At 38.7% G+C, this 14,705-nt stretch overlaps 1 protein-coding gene across 10 annotated transcripts in view; it reads left to right on the top strand.

Annotated features, from left to right (window-relative positions):
- The window catches only part of Dock7 (dedicator of cytokinesis 7), a 194,718-nt gene that overhangs the window by 102,186 nt on the left and 77,827 nt on the right, over positions 1 to 14,705 (top strand). For 9 of the 10 annotated variants that reach the window (XM_060365936.1, XM_060365933.1, XM_060365937.1 and 6 more), the window contains exons 17-22: positions 575 to 713; positions 2,060 to 2,161; positions 8,099 to 8,185; positions 9,258 to 9,489; positions 10,995 to 11,159; positions 13,119 to 13,288. In XM_060365936.1, the coding sequence (XP_060221919.1) occupies positions 575 to 713; positions 2,060 to 2,161; positions 8,099 to 8,185; positions 9,258 to 9,489; positions 10,995 to 11,159; positions 13,119 to 13,288 (895 nt within the window). Of the gene's footprint in view, positions 1 to 574; positions 714 to 2,059; positions 2,162 to 8,098; positions 8,186 to 9,257; positions 9,490 to 10,994; positions 11,160 to 13,118; positions 13,289 to 14,705 lie in introns of those variants that run through there. The other variant, XM_021655555.2, reaches the window with a different exon arrangement.

Raw genomic sequence — 14,705 nt, 5'->3', positions numbered from 1 at the left:
CTCTGATTTTGTCTTTATTTTCTTGTGTCAGCCAGCAGTAGTGTGTTTGCTAACATTATTTATCCCTTTTAACCATGAAACGGTTGAAAGAAAACATTCCACAGAGGCTAACTTAATGTTAAGGTATCGTTAGAGATATCCCTTCAAAACGTGATTGTACTCCAACAAAAGAAAAATGATTTTGTATGGTATGGCTTAAAAGTATATACCTGCAATTCTTGTTTGACTATTCTGTGCAGTGTGTAAAATTTGGTTCATAAATGTAGTAGCATCCAGTGTGGTGACGATCTCAGTGTCCAGGCAGTAATCATTAATGAATTTCCAAATAGTAGGATGCCTCAGCTCATTAATAAAAATGTGATGAACTATTTCAGAAACAGTATTAGCTCCCTCATCTGGAAGTAGAAGTTAGTTATTTAGAAACTGAGAATGATGAAAAATATCCTGGAGTAAAGGAAAAATAATGCATGAACCTGAGTTAATCTTAAGATCATTCAGATAAGTGGATGCAGTGTTACCTATTTTAAACAAATTATTGACTATTGATTTTTGTTTTTTATCTCTTTGTATTAAGGTCTCCTGATTTTCATGAAGAAGTCAAGGTTAAACTCCCTGCCACTTTAACTGACCATCACCACTTGCTCTTTACTTTTTATCATGTTAGTTGTCAACAAAAACAAAACACTCCTCTTGAGACCCCAGTTGGATACACAGTAAGTCATTCTGTTATTATATTACGTTAGTATTAAGGGATCTTCAATATCTTAAAATATTTATAGAATGTATGTTGCTGGTTACTAATATTTATTATTGATTTATCTTTAGTTAAACAATGATTATTCCTAAGCTAGCTGTATACCCAAATCACCACACAGAGACTAGGATTTATTTAATTAACCTAGAGCACAGTGCTGGGCAATAATTACTCTATCCTAAACCTCAGCCCACAGTTTCCTCCCATTCAGATTTCCCACATTATACTTGCCTTTAGTCATATCTTTGCTCTGGTTCATCTCTCCACGTGGCTCCAGGTCCTCTCCTCTCAGATCTTTCTCCCAGCCTCCTCCCACTCGCTTCCTTCTCCTCTCCTCCAGACAACCCTATTCTGTCCATTGCTCGGCACTGGCTGGTTGCTTTATTGGTAATACAGAGAACAAGTGGTGGCATGTTTACATAAACTTGATACAGGTGATGCTTAGGATAAGCCTCATGATACAGTGTCCAGACTGAAACCAGATAGTGGGGTAGAGAAATGAGCATTTCAACGAACAAGGGTAAATTGTATACCTTCCACAAGAACATTATGCCAACAAATGTCGTACTCGGTAGATGGTTCTATTGTTTGAGTACTGCCCGTTGATGCTCTGTGATATAAAAATGTGCACTGGTGAGGAAGCGTCCTCATCACAGATGTCAATAATATCCTTAGCTAGCCAGTAACCTTCATAAAGGCTTATATGTTGGTTCTGATTATTGGGTGTTTTCTTAATGTAATATAAACACAATAAATTTACTGAGAGAATTTGAATATAAATTTGACAAATAAAAGAAACCCATAGGCAAGAAATTAAAGCCTTTGGATGTTTACAAAAAAACTAATTATGGTCAAATTGCCAAGGTCAAAAGTACAGCAAAGGCCAGCATGAGGTGCTGTCACACAAGTTTGTTGTGCAATTTATCCTTCAGCTCAAATTGTGGAATTCATATTTGATTCACTAGTTTTTGTCTCATGTTTGCGACAAATTATAATCACTATAAGGAAATATACTTTTTTTTCCAGCATTCAAGGTTTTTGCTATTTATATTGAAAGTACTGTTTTTAAATAGATTCATTTTGTAGCCTTTTTAGAATTGATTTTTCTTTGATAAATAATGCTACATACTAAATTCTACATGTTAAAATAGTCAGTAATTAAATATCATCAGGGAAATAGAATGCTGAAGGCCATCATTACTTTGGTAGTTAAAACTCTTAATGCCTGTTGATACATGAGAAATTTGGGTTGTATCGCATCCTTAAAGCAGGCTGTCCACACAGTGATTTCTTTCTCATTTGCAGTGGATACCAATGCTGCAGAATGGGCGGTTGAAGACGGGGCAGTTCTGCCTTCCGGTCTCACTGGAAAAGCCACCGCAGGCATATTCCGTGCTCTCTCCTGAGGTCAGTGCCTTTCAGCATGCGTAACTCTCCAGCTCAGTGAGAGGAGATTTTGATCATAAAGATGTTTACCAAACAAAGATTGCTGTTTCTTTTATGTGAATGTAAATAGTAAAGAAATTGATAAATTATCATTTTTCTTTCTAAAACTTTAGAGGTTTTATCTAGGTTTGGTAGCAAACTAGTTCCTAAGTGGCTATGACAGAAGGACTGACACAGGTTTGAAGCCAGCCTGGGAATGCATGTGTGAGTGTGTGTGGTATATTAGATTGTGTGTGTAGAGGCCAGAGGCAAACGTGGGTGTCATCCCCAGTCATTTGCTGCCATGTCTTTTGGCCAGGGCCTGTCATTGAGTGTTGAGCACCTCAGTTTATCTGGTTTGATAAGACAGTGAGCCCCAGTATCCACCTGCTGCTTCCCCTCCGCTAGCTCTGGGGTGAGCAGCGGTGGCTGTCTGTGCCTGGGTGCGTTTGTGGAATAGAGAACGCAGGGTCTCACACTTGGATGACAGGCATTTCACCAACTGAGCCATCTTCTCAGCCTTGATAACTTAAAAATTTGACATTTATTTATTGCTTGGCTGATTTTGTGTGTGAGCTCACGCTTATGCATATATGCATTTCATCATACACATATGTAGGTCAGAGGACAACTTTCTTTTTTCACCGTGTAGATTCCAAGGCTCGAGATTAGATTATAAGGCTTGTCAGCAAAAGCCTTCACCCCACTATGCCATTTTGCTGGCTTAACTGATAGTTTTTGAAACATAAAATTAATGACTAAAAAGTTATATGTTATAATAATTTTGGGAGAATTTATAATCTATGTCATTATAGATATAAAATATAATGCTTTAACTTTTCAATAATTTACAGTGAAGAATCATAAAAGGATAAATAATGAGGAGGCTTAGAGAGACAGCTCAGCAGTCCAGAGCACTTGCTACTTTGTAGAGGACGCAGATTCACTTACCAACACCCAAACCAGGTGGCGTGCAACTGCCTGCAGCTCCAGCTCTGAGGAATCCAACACCCTCATCTGGACCCAAAGGCGCTTATATACTCCTGCACATATAAACATGTAGACAGACAAACAGACACATGTACACAAATAATAATATAAGTATAATCTTTGCAAACAAACATGAAAAGCCAGGTGTGGTGGCTGAGGCAGACAGATCTCTGTGAGTTAGGGGCCAGTATGGTCTACAAAGTGAGTCTAGGATAGCCGAGGCTACACAGAGAAACCCTGTCTCAAAAAACAAACCAAACAAACATTAAATCATTTGATTATACAAGTAATATCTAACATTTGAGATTCATTTCTGCTTCTTCGTGTAGTTATATTTAGATAAAGTATGTTCACTTTCATGTTACAGCTCCTGTTGCAAAGGGAGAAGGTCTGTTTTATCACTTTCCAGCAATATACACAGTGATGTTTTATCTTTAGCGAACAATGTAGAAACCAGTATGAGAGCTAAATTGTTCCCGTAGTGTATAAAAGGGAGCCTCCTTCATTTTTATTTCTTGAAGTCTGCAATCCTGGCACTTTCTAAGTAGGTGCAGTTCTTTGCTCCTGTAACCAGCTCAAGGCTGGTGCTGACCGTGGGTCCAGAATATCCAGTGGAGTTCTTTTTAAGCTTCTTTTCTATGTCAATTTGTATTTAGTGATCTCACCAGGCCATAGATTATCTTGTAAGTGTTGACCTTCTAAAAGAGCGCAGTTAATACACCATCTTGCCAAATTCTGTCCCTGTTCTTTGCTACCTAATACTTACCTTCTATGTCACATTTTCTGCCAACCAGGGAAACATTTTCTGCATTATAGTCCATACAGTTTTTTCCTTCAAGTTCTTTGTTCGCTAAATGTAATCTGAATTAAGGAGAAGCTACCGGTAGCCATTCTCAGCAAGCCAATCCTGCAGTGTTGGAAGTGGCTCTGTCCCTTCTGTGTCCAGGATTTCCAGGCTATGATGTGGACAGTACACTCCAGCTTGTTTTCTGTAGGAGGCTTCTATTTTGGGTCATCTTGAACAAAATGAACTGTCAGAGCCAAATTCCCATGCCTCCTACACCAGAGACCAGAAGCTCACAGGATGTGACTGGGCTGTGTGAAGGCAGAGTCCCACTCTGCCCATCTCTGCTTCTTGCCTTACTCAGAAAAATCTTCGTGAAGAACCAGCAGCTGTGGTTCACAGAGCTGTGGTACCTCTTGAAATAACCCTTCCCTGATGACTAGTAGTGTCTGTCAGTGCTTTTGGCTGGCCACTGGTAAACATAACCTGAGATATATGTGTATTCTCTTCGTGATGTTTGTTTACAGACTGAAGCTCAAGACGGCTTTTCAGATCAGCTTATATATGTAAACAGACCACCAGGCTATCGCTCTGACCCTCATACTCTATTCTGTCACTCACTCTGCTCTCACCATTGCACAGAGATTGTTCCTGAGGCCCAGACCCTTGCATTTCCTTGTCCTGGAAAAGCTGTATCTTAAGACCTGCTTTTCATTTTCATCAAACACTCACTCAAATATCTCTTCAGAGAAGTCACCTGTGATTATTCTAAGAAGCAGCTGCTACCACCTGACTTCCTTACTTTGTCTTTTTCCTCCTCGTACTTTCTGTCATTGGCTGTTACTTTTTCTGTAGTCATTCTCTATAGAATAGACCTTTTGTGAAGGCAGGATGTCTGTAAGTATTCACAACGGTACTTAGCTTATTGTAGTCAATTAATGAGCATTTGTGAGAGGAACACAGCAAGGGAAACATGCGTGCTTTCTACTCAAGAGGATAGAGACCGCTGCCGCAGTCACTCACCTGATGCCCATCAGTTGGCATCCACGCATTTGGGGCATACTTCCTACCAAACCACAGCAGTGCCTTTGACTTCTACAATGAGCAGGTGTATCATTTCTGTGTATCCATTTTTTTTTTGTGATTATTCTTCTGGTAAAGAAATGTTTTTAGTGATCGCTTTATTAGAGAGCTCCAAGGATACCTCAAAGAATGTCCCAAATTGCTCTCATTCTTGTTGAATACTGTTAGAACCTTAGAATGAAGGAAAGATCGTAGTCACTAACGTGTCTCAGCAGAGTGGTGACATCCCTGGATGTTATGGCCTCCGGAGCCATGTTTGATGGGCTCTAGGGAGCAAATTCATAAGAGAGAGAAGTGTTTCAGCCTGGGGCTAGATTTTTTTTCTTCTTTGTAGAAGTATGAAACTTGGTGTAGACTATTCGTCATTATTCCCTGGATCTTAAAACGATTTTATTTGTTTATGCCGGAACAGCATCAAATGAAAATACATTTGTTTTTAACCTCATGATTTATACTTCTAGATGTTTATCTTAGAGATGTATTTGCATAATTGTGAGAAGATTTGAATATGGAATGTTTTCACTTTGATAGTGGTTGCACTATAGATGGACTGTTATTTATCTTTATAAAACTGTGTTTGTTTCTCAGTTTCTCTCTTAACCTGGTTATCACACAAATAATTGAGACTCCTTTACATTTGTTTAATAACAAGCTTCACAGCACAAGAACTAAGCAGTTATTACTCTATTCTTAACCCTGTAAACTAATCTGGATTCCTCCCAGCGTGCATCCCAGAGACACTTGCACTTTGTAACTTTTCTGCTGAGCTCTCTCTCCTGGTATCTCCTGGACCTCTGCCTGTGGCTGAATGCCCCTCCTCCAACTCCTCCTTCTCTGGCTGGCAGGAAGTCCAGCCCTGTTCTCTCCCATGCTCAGTAACTGGCTGTAAGCTGCTTTATTGGCATACCAGGGCACAACTGGGGAACAATATTTACACACCATTAAGACAGGAGATTCTCAGAACAAGGATTGCAACCAGATATGGAGGGTACAGAAATCAGCATTTGAATTACACAACAACCGTATGCCCATGTTGGATAGTGATAATTTCTAATTTATTATTTTACCTGTAAAATAATATTATATAAAATGTTTTATTTATAATATAGTTGCTCATTAAATCTATTGATTCAAGCAGTGGAACATTAGTAACTTACATCATTTATCTTCTCCCCATTCCATTTATTTGCTTTCAAATTGCATTAAATTAGAAGTTTTTAAAAGATTGCGATAAAAATGTACATGACATTTTTATTTTATTATTTTTTTAGTTTGTGATTTTTTAAAATTATTTTTATTTTTTTTAATTACAGTTTATTCACTTTTTATCCCCCCCGTACCTCCCTCCCTTCTACCCTCCCAACCCCACCCTCCCTCTTCCCCACCTGTGTTCCTCTCCCAGTCCACTGAAAAGGGAGGTCCTCCTCCCCTTCCCTCTGACCCTAGTCTATCAGGTCTCATCAGGAGTGGCTGCATTGTCTTCCTCTGTGGCCTGGTAAGGCTGCTTCCCCCTCAGGGGGAGGTGATCAAAGAGCAGGCCAATCAGTTCATGTCAGAGACAGTCCCTGTCCCCATTACTATGGAGACCACTTGGATACTGAACTGACATAGGCCACCTCTGTTCAGGGGTTCCAGGCCATCTCCATGAGTGGTCCTTGGCTGGAGTATCAGTTTCAGGAAAGACCCCTGTGCCCAGACTTTTAGGAACGGTTGCTCTCCTGTGGAGCTTCTGTCCTCTTCTGGTCTTACTGTCTCCCATTTCTTTTATAAGATTCCCTTTACTCTGCCCAAAGTTTGGCCATAAGTCTCAGCCCCTGCTTTGATACCCTGTAGGGTAGAGCCTTTCAGAGGCCCTCTGTGGTAGGCTCTTGTCCTGTTCCCTGTTTTCTCCCTCCTCCGATGTCCATCCTCTTTGCCTTTCTGAATGGGGATTGAGCATCTTAGCCAGAGTCCTCCTTCCTGATTAGCTTCTTTAGGTGTACAGATTTTAGTATGTTTATCCTATATTATATATCTGATATCCACTTATGAGTGAGTATATACCCGGTGTGTCTTTCTGCTTCTGGGATACCTCACTCAGGATGATCTTTTCCAGTTTCCACCATTTACCTGCAAATTTCATGATTTCCTTGTTTTTTATCGCTGAGTAATATTCCATGTAGGTGACATTTTTAAAGAGTGTCCAGATACTTATGTTGCCAATTCCCAGACCATAGAAATACTGAAATTATAAACACGTTATACATTTTATCTACATAGTCTTTAAAGGGGAAACAAATATTTTTGAAGTTTCAAACCTTTGTTATTTGCCTCAGTAGAGGGATTGGATCTCTGACTTTGTGTGGGAATTTGAAATGGGAACCTGGCTGGACTAGGTTTTCTTTTCTACACATAAAAAGGCCACAAGGTTGGGTGTGTGTCTGTGGTGTTTGGCTTGTTTGGCAAGACTGCAAGTCCTTCTGGTTTTCATCTGTGTCAAGGATGGTTGTTCCCTGATAGCTGGACTATGATTGTATTAGCTAGAGCAGAGTTCTTTCTTTGGCTGTTTGCCATTCTGTCACATCTAGTCCTGGGTATATAAAGCACAAATAAAACAGAAGAAACCTGCTTTTGGCTTTTTGCTGGCTGAGGTTGCTAGCCCATCCCTTCTTTTCACCTTTCAAAGTCTTTGCATTCAATTTTTTAATTATATCAGTTTTATTTGTGTGAAACGAAAGGAATCTAGTGTATATACTTGCCGATATTGAGGGGCCTCAGGGGAGTTGGAAGGAGAAAGTGGAATGTGTGTGTGTGTGTGTGTATAATGTATTTTATGTGTATGTATGTAATGTATGTATGTATATATATATGTACACACATACATGTGTATACATATACACACATACATGTGTATACATATACACACGCACAAAATACATTGTATATTTGTATGGAGTTCTCAAAGAATAAATACAAATAGCTATTTCCACAGTATTTTCAGTCACTAAGGTTTGGAGTTACTGAGTTTGCTGAGTTCATAACACCTTTGCACGTGTATGACTGTTCTGCCTGGTGTCTTACAGGTTCCCCTGCCTGGTATGAAGTGGGTAGATAACCACAAAGGAGTATTTAATGTTGAAGTTGTTGCTGTTTCGTCCATTCACACACAAGTGAGTTTTTATAATCAGATTCCACGTAAATGAATTGAACATATTATCTTCTAAGTCAGTTCTGTTCTCTTGCAAGAACTTAAGAATATAGGTTTATTAAAAATATAGATTTGGACTTTTTCATTAACTATTAATGAAAAAGCCATGAAATACTTTGTCTTTTAAATGCCATTGATGTATTTTGAACAAATTATGCTCTTTTTCCAACTCTTAATTTCTGGTGCCGGGCAAAATAAGAGTAGAAAAATCTATTGCAAGCTCATTTAATTCTGGCAGAGTCCAATATCTCAGGTGGAAAGGTTTTGAGGTCATTTGCTCCAGGTTTTTCACTGTTTGTAGTAAAGAGGGACACTGAATAAGACAGGCTCAGTTAGGAGACAATCCACCAGCAGTCTGAGCGGAGAACATTTTAGATAGAGACCTTTCAAAACATTCAAGATGATGTAATGGATGTTAAGAGAATTCTGTGATAACAACAGATAACAGACAGAGATTTATCAAGGAAGAATCCTAGAAGTCCAAAGAAAGCTCTGGCAAGAAGATGCTGTTGCTGAAGAACGTGTAGCATTTTGTGGTGTCAGAGAAACCTGGCGGAGAGCGCCACTGCCGTGGTGCACATCTATTCCTTTAGCCACCACTAGGAAAGTAGGAATGAGCCTTTCAAGTCGTCCATCCCCGCAGATTACAGCTGATAAGGAGGTACCATGGGTGGAGAGACCCAGCTTCTCTATTGCACAGTTCACAAGGGAGATGGAGCTAAATGACAGTGAGACAGCAACAGACACAGGTTACTGAAATACCTGCCATGAGAATTGAGCTGCAGAAAATTAGGCAAACTCAAACCAAAAATGAGATTCAAGGATTCCTTGAGTACTGAGTATTGGAAATGGCTGTCTCACAGTGGTCCGTAAAAAGGGATATATTAAGTTGGAAAGTGTTTGTGTATACCTGTATGTGGTTTTATTTTATTTTATTTTTCTTCATCAGTTAATAGTAGTGTTCTGAAGTTCTTACGGATTTGGGGATTAACGTGGGTAGTGTTGTTTAGTTCTGTGTTTGTTCTTTGTTTTAGGATCCTTATCTTGACAAATTCTTTGCTCTTGTCAACGCTCTGGATGAACACATGTTCCCGGTCCGAATTGGGGACATGCGGATCATGGAAAACAACTTAGAGAGTGAGCTCAAAAGTAGCATCTCAGCCTTGAGTTCCTCACAGCTAGAACCCGTGGTCCGGTTTCTTCATCTTCTGCTTGACAAACTGATACTTTTAGTTGTTAGACCACCTGTGATTGCCGGCCAAATAGGTAATTAAGTTTACGTGGAAAAAAGCTCGGAATTTATAATTTTGCATTTCTAACTTAGATTTTAAAAAGAATTATTTCTGTTTGCTATTGAACCACAGCCAACATTTAACCCAAGCAGCTGGCTCTAGAGTACATCTCATGCCTGACAAGTGTCCGCTGATCAAGTTTTTAAGTACAGTTTAGTCTAACGAAGGAAGAAATGTAGGAAGTTTGGTTAGAAGGGAAAGATGGGTTGAGTGGAGCATTGAGAGTGGATTTGGTGGTGCACTGTGGCTCTTCCAGAGGATCCAGGTTCATTTTCCAACCCCCACACGGAGGCTTGCAGCCATCTGTAACTCCGTATCAGAGGGATCTAACGCCCCCTTCTGGCCTGTGCAGGTAGCAGGCATGCAAGTGGTACACAGAAACACATGCAGGTAAAACACCCATACATGTCAAATAAGATAAAAATTAAAAAGTGAATGTGAGCATGTTTGAATAAATCTTTTGCAAAAATAGGAGAAAAATGCAAGATGATGGAGTGTGAAAAGGATCACTAAAGCATGTTCACAGAATGAAAATGAAATTAGATCTCTCATGGGGTGTTGCTTTTTCTTGGAAAGATGATAGGAGTTTCAGTTTCTAATAAGTTTATAGACAGATTTGAGGCCTTTCATGCTTTATGCCTGTTCTGAGTGCTATAGAAGGTAAGAATTGCTAGGAAGTGAGTAAGATGGATTTTTTTTATTGTAATGTAATTTCAATTTTATTTTATGTGTATGGGAGTATTACCTGATATATATGTATTTTTTCATACATATATTTATATAATAATACCTCATGCATGTCTGATACCTGTGAAGGCCAGAATAGGGCATCAGATCCCTGGAGACTCAGTTAACGGTTGTGAGCCATCACCAGGGTGGTAGGAAGCAAGCCCTGGTCCTTTGGAAGAGCAGTCAGTGCTGTTAACATCTGAGCCATCTCTCCAGGCCCTGGCCCTGGCTTTGGGAAGGATTGTGCTGATTTGGAATAGTTCCAATGAGGGGAGAAAGAAAAGGAATCAACCAGGAAGCAGAGGACAGCTAAACCCACTAGGGATTCTGTCTTGTCCTCTTGCCCTTTCAGTGCAGTACATGTTCATTAATCCTTCAGGTAGCCACCTCACTTGATTATCTCATACTAGGAAACTCAGGTGGCCTCCTTTATCTGTCCATAGTTTTCTGACATGATTAAATACGTTAAGGAACTTTGTTCAGATGTTACTTGGGCAGTGTTTCTGTGTTAACTAATCTGACACAGTTTTCACACTAAATTCATAAAATGTGTTTCTGCTCCTCTTGTTTTCAAGATTACTTTTTGTTGAGCTAGTACCAAATACCAAAATCATAATATTTCTATCTCTCATACACTTACTGTATCAGTCCTTCTACTTACAGTCTTTTGTAACAGGGAAGAGCCACCTTCTATGTGAAACTGCAAATCTAAAAACGTTAAAGCAAAAATATTTTCTTCTTTCTGAAAAGTTAATCTAGGGCAAGCATCTTTTGAAGCTATGGCATCAATTATAAATCGACTTCACAAAAACTTAGAAGGAAACCATGACCAGCATGGCAGGAACAACCTTCTCGCATCGTACATCTATTACGTGTTCCGCCTGCCAAATACTTACCCTAACTCCCCGTCACCAGGTATTTTATTCTTTCGAGCATTTAAGTGTCTTTCATGAAGTGTTCATGCCAAGACCGCAGCAGTCGTGTAGTCCATGGTATGATTCACGCATTCGCAATATTTGTCCGTTCTCTACTGAGGACCGTTCACCGTGTTAGTCATTGAAGGGTGTGTTTCGTTTTAAAACACCATCATATATACAGCTTTCTTTGAGTTGAATTGGAGAGCTCGGTTAAATTAATTATCAGGAGTGAGCCATGACGATCACCTCTTCCGTCCCTGCATTTTATCGTTTCTTGTTAAAATTAATAGTATATTTTATTTGTCATTCAGAGTGTTTCTGGACGTTTAAGGAGATGCATGGTAGACTAAGATTCTATTAACCCTATAAGGTCAATAGTAATATAAAAATGATTGTTTAGAAAACTTACACTTTGTTGATGACAGGTAAAATAACGTAAGCTTTCTGAATATTAAAGCCTCAGTTAGTTACTTTTGTTTGACGCTGGTGATTGTGGTGTTTGTGAGGGATGCTTGAGTTTGAATTTCCACTTAGTTAACTATTGAACTGTTGCAGCTGCTTACCTGTTTGGTGTAGAAGCAATCACTCATCTCTAGTGATGGTGGGTTCGTGTCCCTCTGCAGCTATTGGCAATGTTACTGGTTTAAGCGTTAGCCAGGGATTTCCTTTCTTCATTGTGGAAAGAAGGAACGTTTGTCTTCTATCCTGACCCACAATTACTGTCTTGATGTTAAGCTGTAGAACTTGAGCATCTAAGCATGTGCGTGATAGTGGTAGACCTGGAATACTTTTCCATGTGCCTTTGTGTTTAGTTCATTATTAAGCTCGCACACATTTTAATGTAAGCTTTTTTTTTGTCCTGACCTTAAAAAAAAAAAAAAGTATGGACATTAATTAGTTTTCAGATTTGTATCATTTTCAGTAAGATATTTTAAAATATTCTACAATTCAAAGGCATGGGTAGAACTGAGGAGGAGATGGCTTATTCTGCAAATGCTTATCATACAATCATGGGGACCTCAGAACCCATGTTACGAAGACACACCTACATAAATCTGTATGCCCTCTCACACAATATACATTTGTACACACATACACAAAAAGATGTATATAATGAATATAATTGCTAGATATTTTTGCTTTTATGGTACATGTTTAAAAGAAGATATAATTTTTTATTTTATCTAAACAAAGGAATTCTTTGTTTTTTATAACCTAGGCTCTTAGAAGTGTCTTTAGTTTTGTGTGTGTGCAATAAAGATGCTATTTTATTATTTTTCTTATCACTCATGAAGATAGAGAAATAAAAACATGCTTTCATTTAAGTGATGTTGGTAATAAATTGGATGACCCTGCAGTGACCATATATCACTGGGGCAGGGCAGGAAGTGTAGGCAAAAAGGGGACAGAAGAGGTATCAGATACCACATTTTGGGTCCTAGACAAAACTATATTTGAATACAAGAAGTGTTTGTGTGTTTCTTATTGGTTTAATTTTTTATTGTTCATGAAATATAGAAACATTCACTCTGGTTGTAGAAACAGGCAAATCTCTGTGAGTTCTAGGCCAGCCTGGTCTTCAAAGCAGGTCCAGGCCAGTCAAGGCTACACAGAGAAATCCTGTCTTGAAAAAACAGCCTCTGTATATACATACATACATACACACACACACACACACACACACACGTAAACTTTTGTATACACACACGTAAACACTTAAGACAGTGATTTTTATTTATAATTCATATGGTTTGTGTCAACTGCTATACAGTAGAACTTCATATAACTGTCACTGGGTTTTGAGTATTTTTTTTTGTAATGATACTTTAAAAAAACTTAATTTTCATTTAGAAACTAAAGCAATTTCTATTTCTGTGGAGTTTTGTAAAGTGTTGAGATATTTTGGGGGTTCCTGGGGTTCTCTCTTGTTAACTGTGTGCTGTTTTTGTAACTCCAGGCCCTGGGGGTTTGGGAGGATCAGTGCACTATGCCACAATGGCCAGGTCTGCGGTGAGGCCGGCAAGCCTTAACTTAAATCGTTCTCGAAGCCTTAGCAACAGTAATCCGGATATATCTGGGACTCCCACCTCACCGGATGATGAAGTTCGGTCAATCATTGGCAGTAAGGTAAACTGAAGACATAATATCCGTTTCTGACAGTTATCCAAAGATTTGATTTATTCTTAATTTTAAGATGTATTTGAGTTTAAAGTAAGTAAGGAATGTTTTTCTATTTTGATTGAGTTAGGAATAAGGAAGAATTTCTGTATTCCTATTCTGTCAGTAAGTACTTTTCACATTCAAGTATGTTTGCTGTTATAAACTGGTCAGTACATTGTGCATTTAAAAAATATCTGCCAAGTTCTAAAATTCGTTCAGGATATATCGTGTCACATGAAAACTTTGTAGATTGGTTCTACAGCATAGGGAGGGACCTGTGTGACTGCTGTGTATAGAGACATGCTGTCATTGATGTCACGTGCGAGTTCCGCCCTCAGAATAGCAGCCAGCATAGTTACCGGCCTTGGGTGGTGATAGGCCCATTTCATATGAACCTGTGTGCACTGCGCTAGGGTTAGAGCGGTGGGACTATTTAACAGTGTTTAGTAATTATCCTAGATGAGAGAGAGGCCATCTGAGATAAGACACATCTGTACTTTATTCAGAGCCCCCAACTGTTCTCATACAAAAATGTTCAGGAGGACCAGTTTTCTACATAGAAATACAAAGATAAGTCTGAATTGAAGCTAAGAACAGTACTCCAGATTTTCAGTCTTTCTTCATCCTCAGTGGTTTCTTGTTTAGTAAGGGCAGTGCTGAGCAGTATGGTTCCTAGGTAGAATGAGCCACATTTGTGAGCCACGGATGTCTGATGTTCAAAGGCTGTAGATAGCATATTTCTTGAAATTCTACCTTGAAAAGATCTCCTCATTTCTGTAGGATTTCCATTGTGCCCCATAAAAAGAGTTATTCTCTATATACTTATTATATAACTTCAAGATTTAGAGCAAGAAAATCTATATTAATTGGTATTACTTTTTGCTTAAAGATCATTTAAAGATCATTAAATGGAACATAGTAACAACTTGTCCAAATATCTATGAATTAGTATACATATATATATGTGTGTATACTAATTTCTTTTTAAACAAAAAAAAAAAGGTCATCACAGTATGAGAATTTGTCTTATAATAGCTCAGTCCTGTTTTAATAAGTTTCTTTCTTTGAGACAGTATCTCCTTATGTAGCCAAGGCTGGCTTTGAACTCCTGTTCTTGCTTCAGCCTCCCAACTGCTGTGATAACAGGTATGTGTTGCCAATTCCAATCTAAGTTTTATTTTAAGTCGTTTTATGTTTTTCCCTTTTATTGGAAATGGTGATTACTTTCATATTTTTCCTTAATGTTAATCACATACTGTTATCTAGTAAAATGCAAGGAGTCTGAAAATTTTTGTATGCCTAGTCTTCATTTAGTCTTATTTTGTTGTCCAGGTGATTCAGTAGCTCCTTCCTCTTTGGAGGCACTGTCTTTTGTCTCAATCAT

The sequence above is a fragment of the Meriones unguiculatus genome, chromosome 12 (assembly GCF_030254825.1).
Source record: "Meriones unguiculatus strain TT.TT164.6M chromosome 12, Bangor_MerUng_6.1, whole genome shotgun sequence".
Lineage (NCBI taxonomy): Eukaryota > Metazoa > Chordata > Mammalia > Rodentia > Muridae > Meriones > Meriones unguiculatus.
The sequence above is the reverse complement of the archived record's forward strand: the minus strand, read 5'-3'. Positions and strand labels throughout refer to the sequence as shown.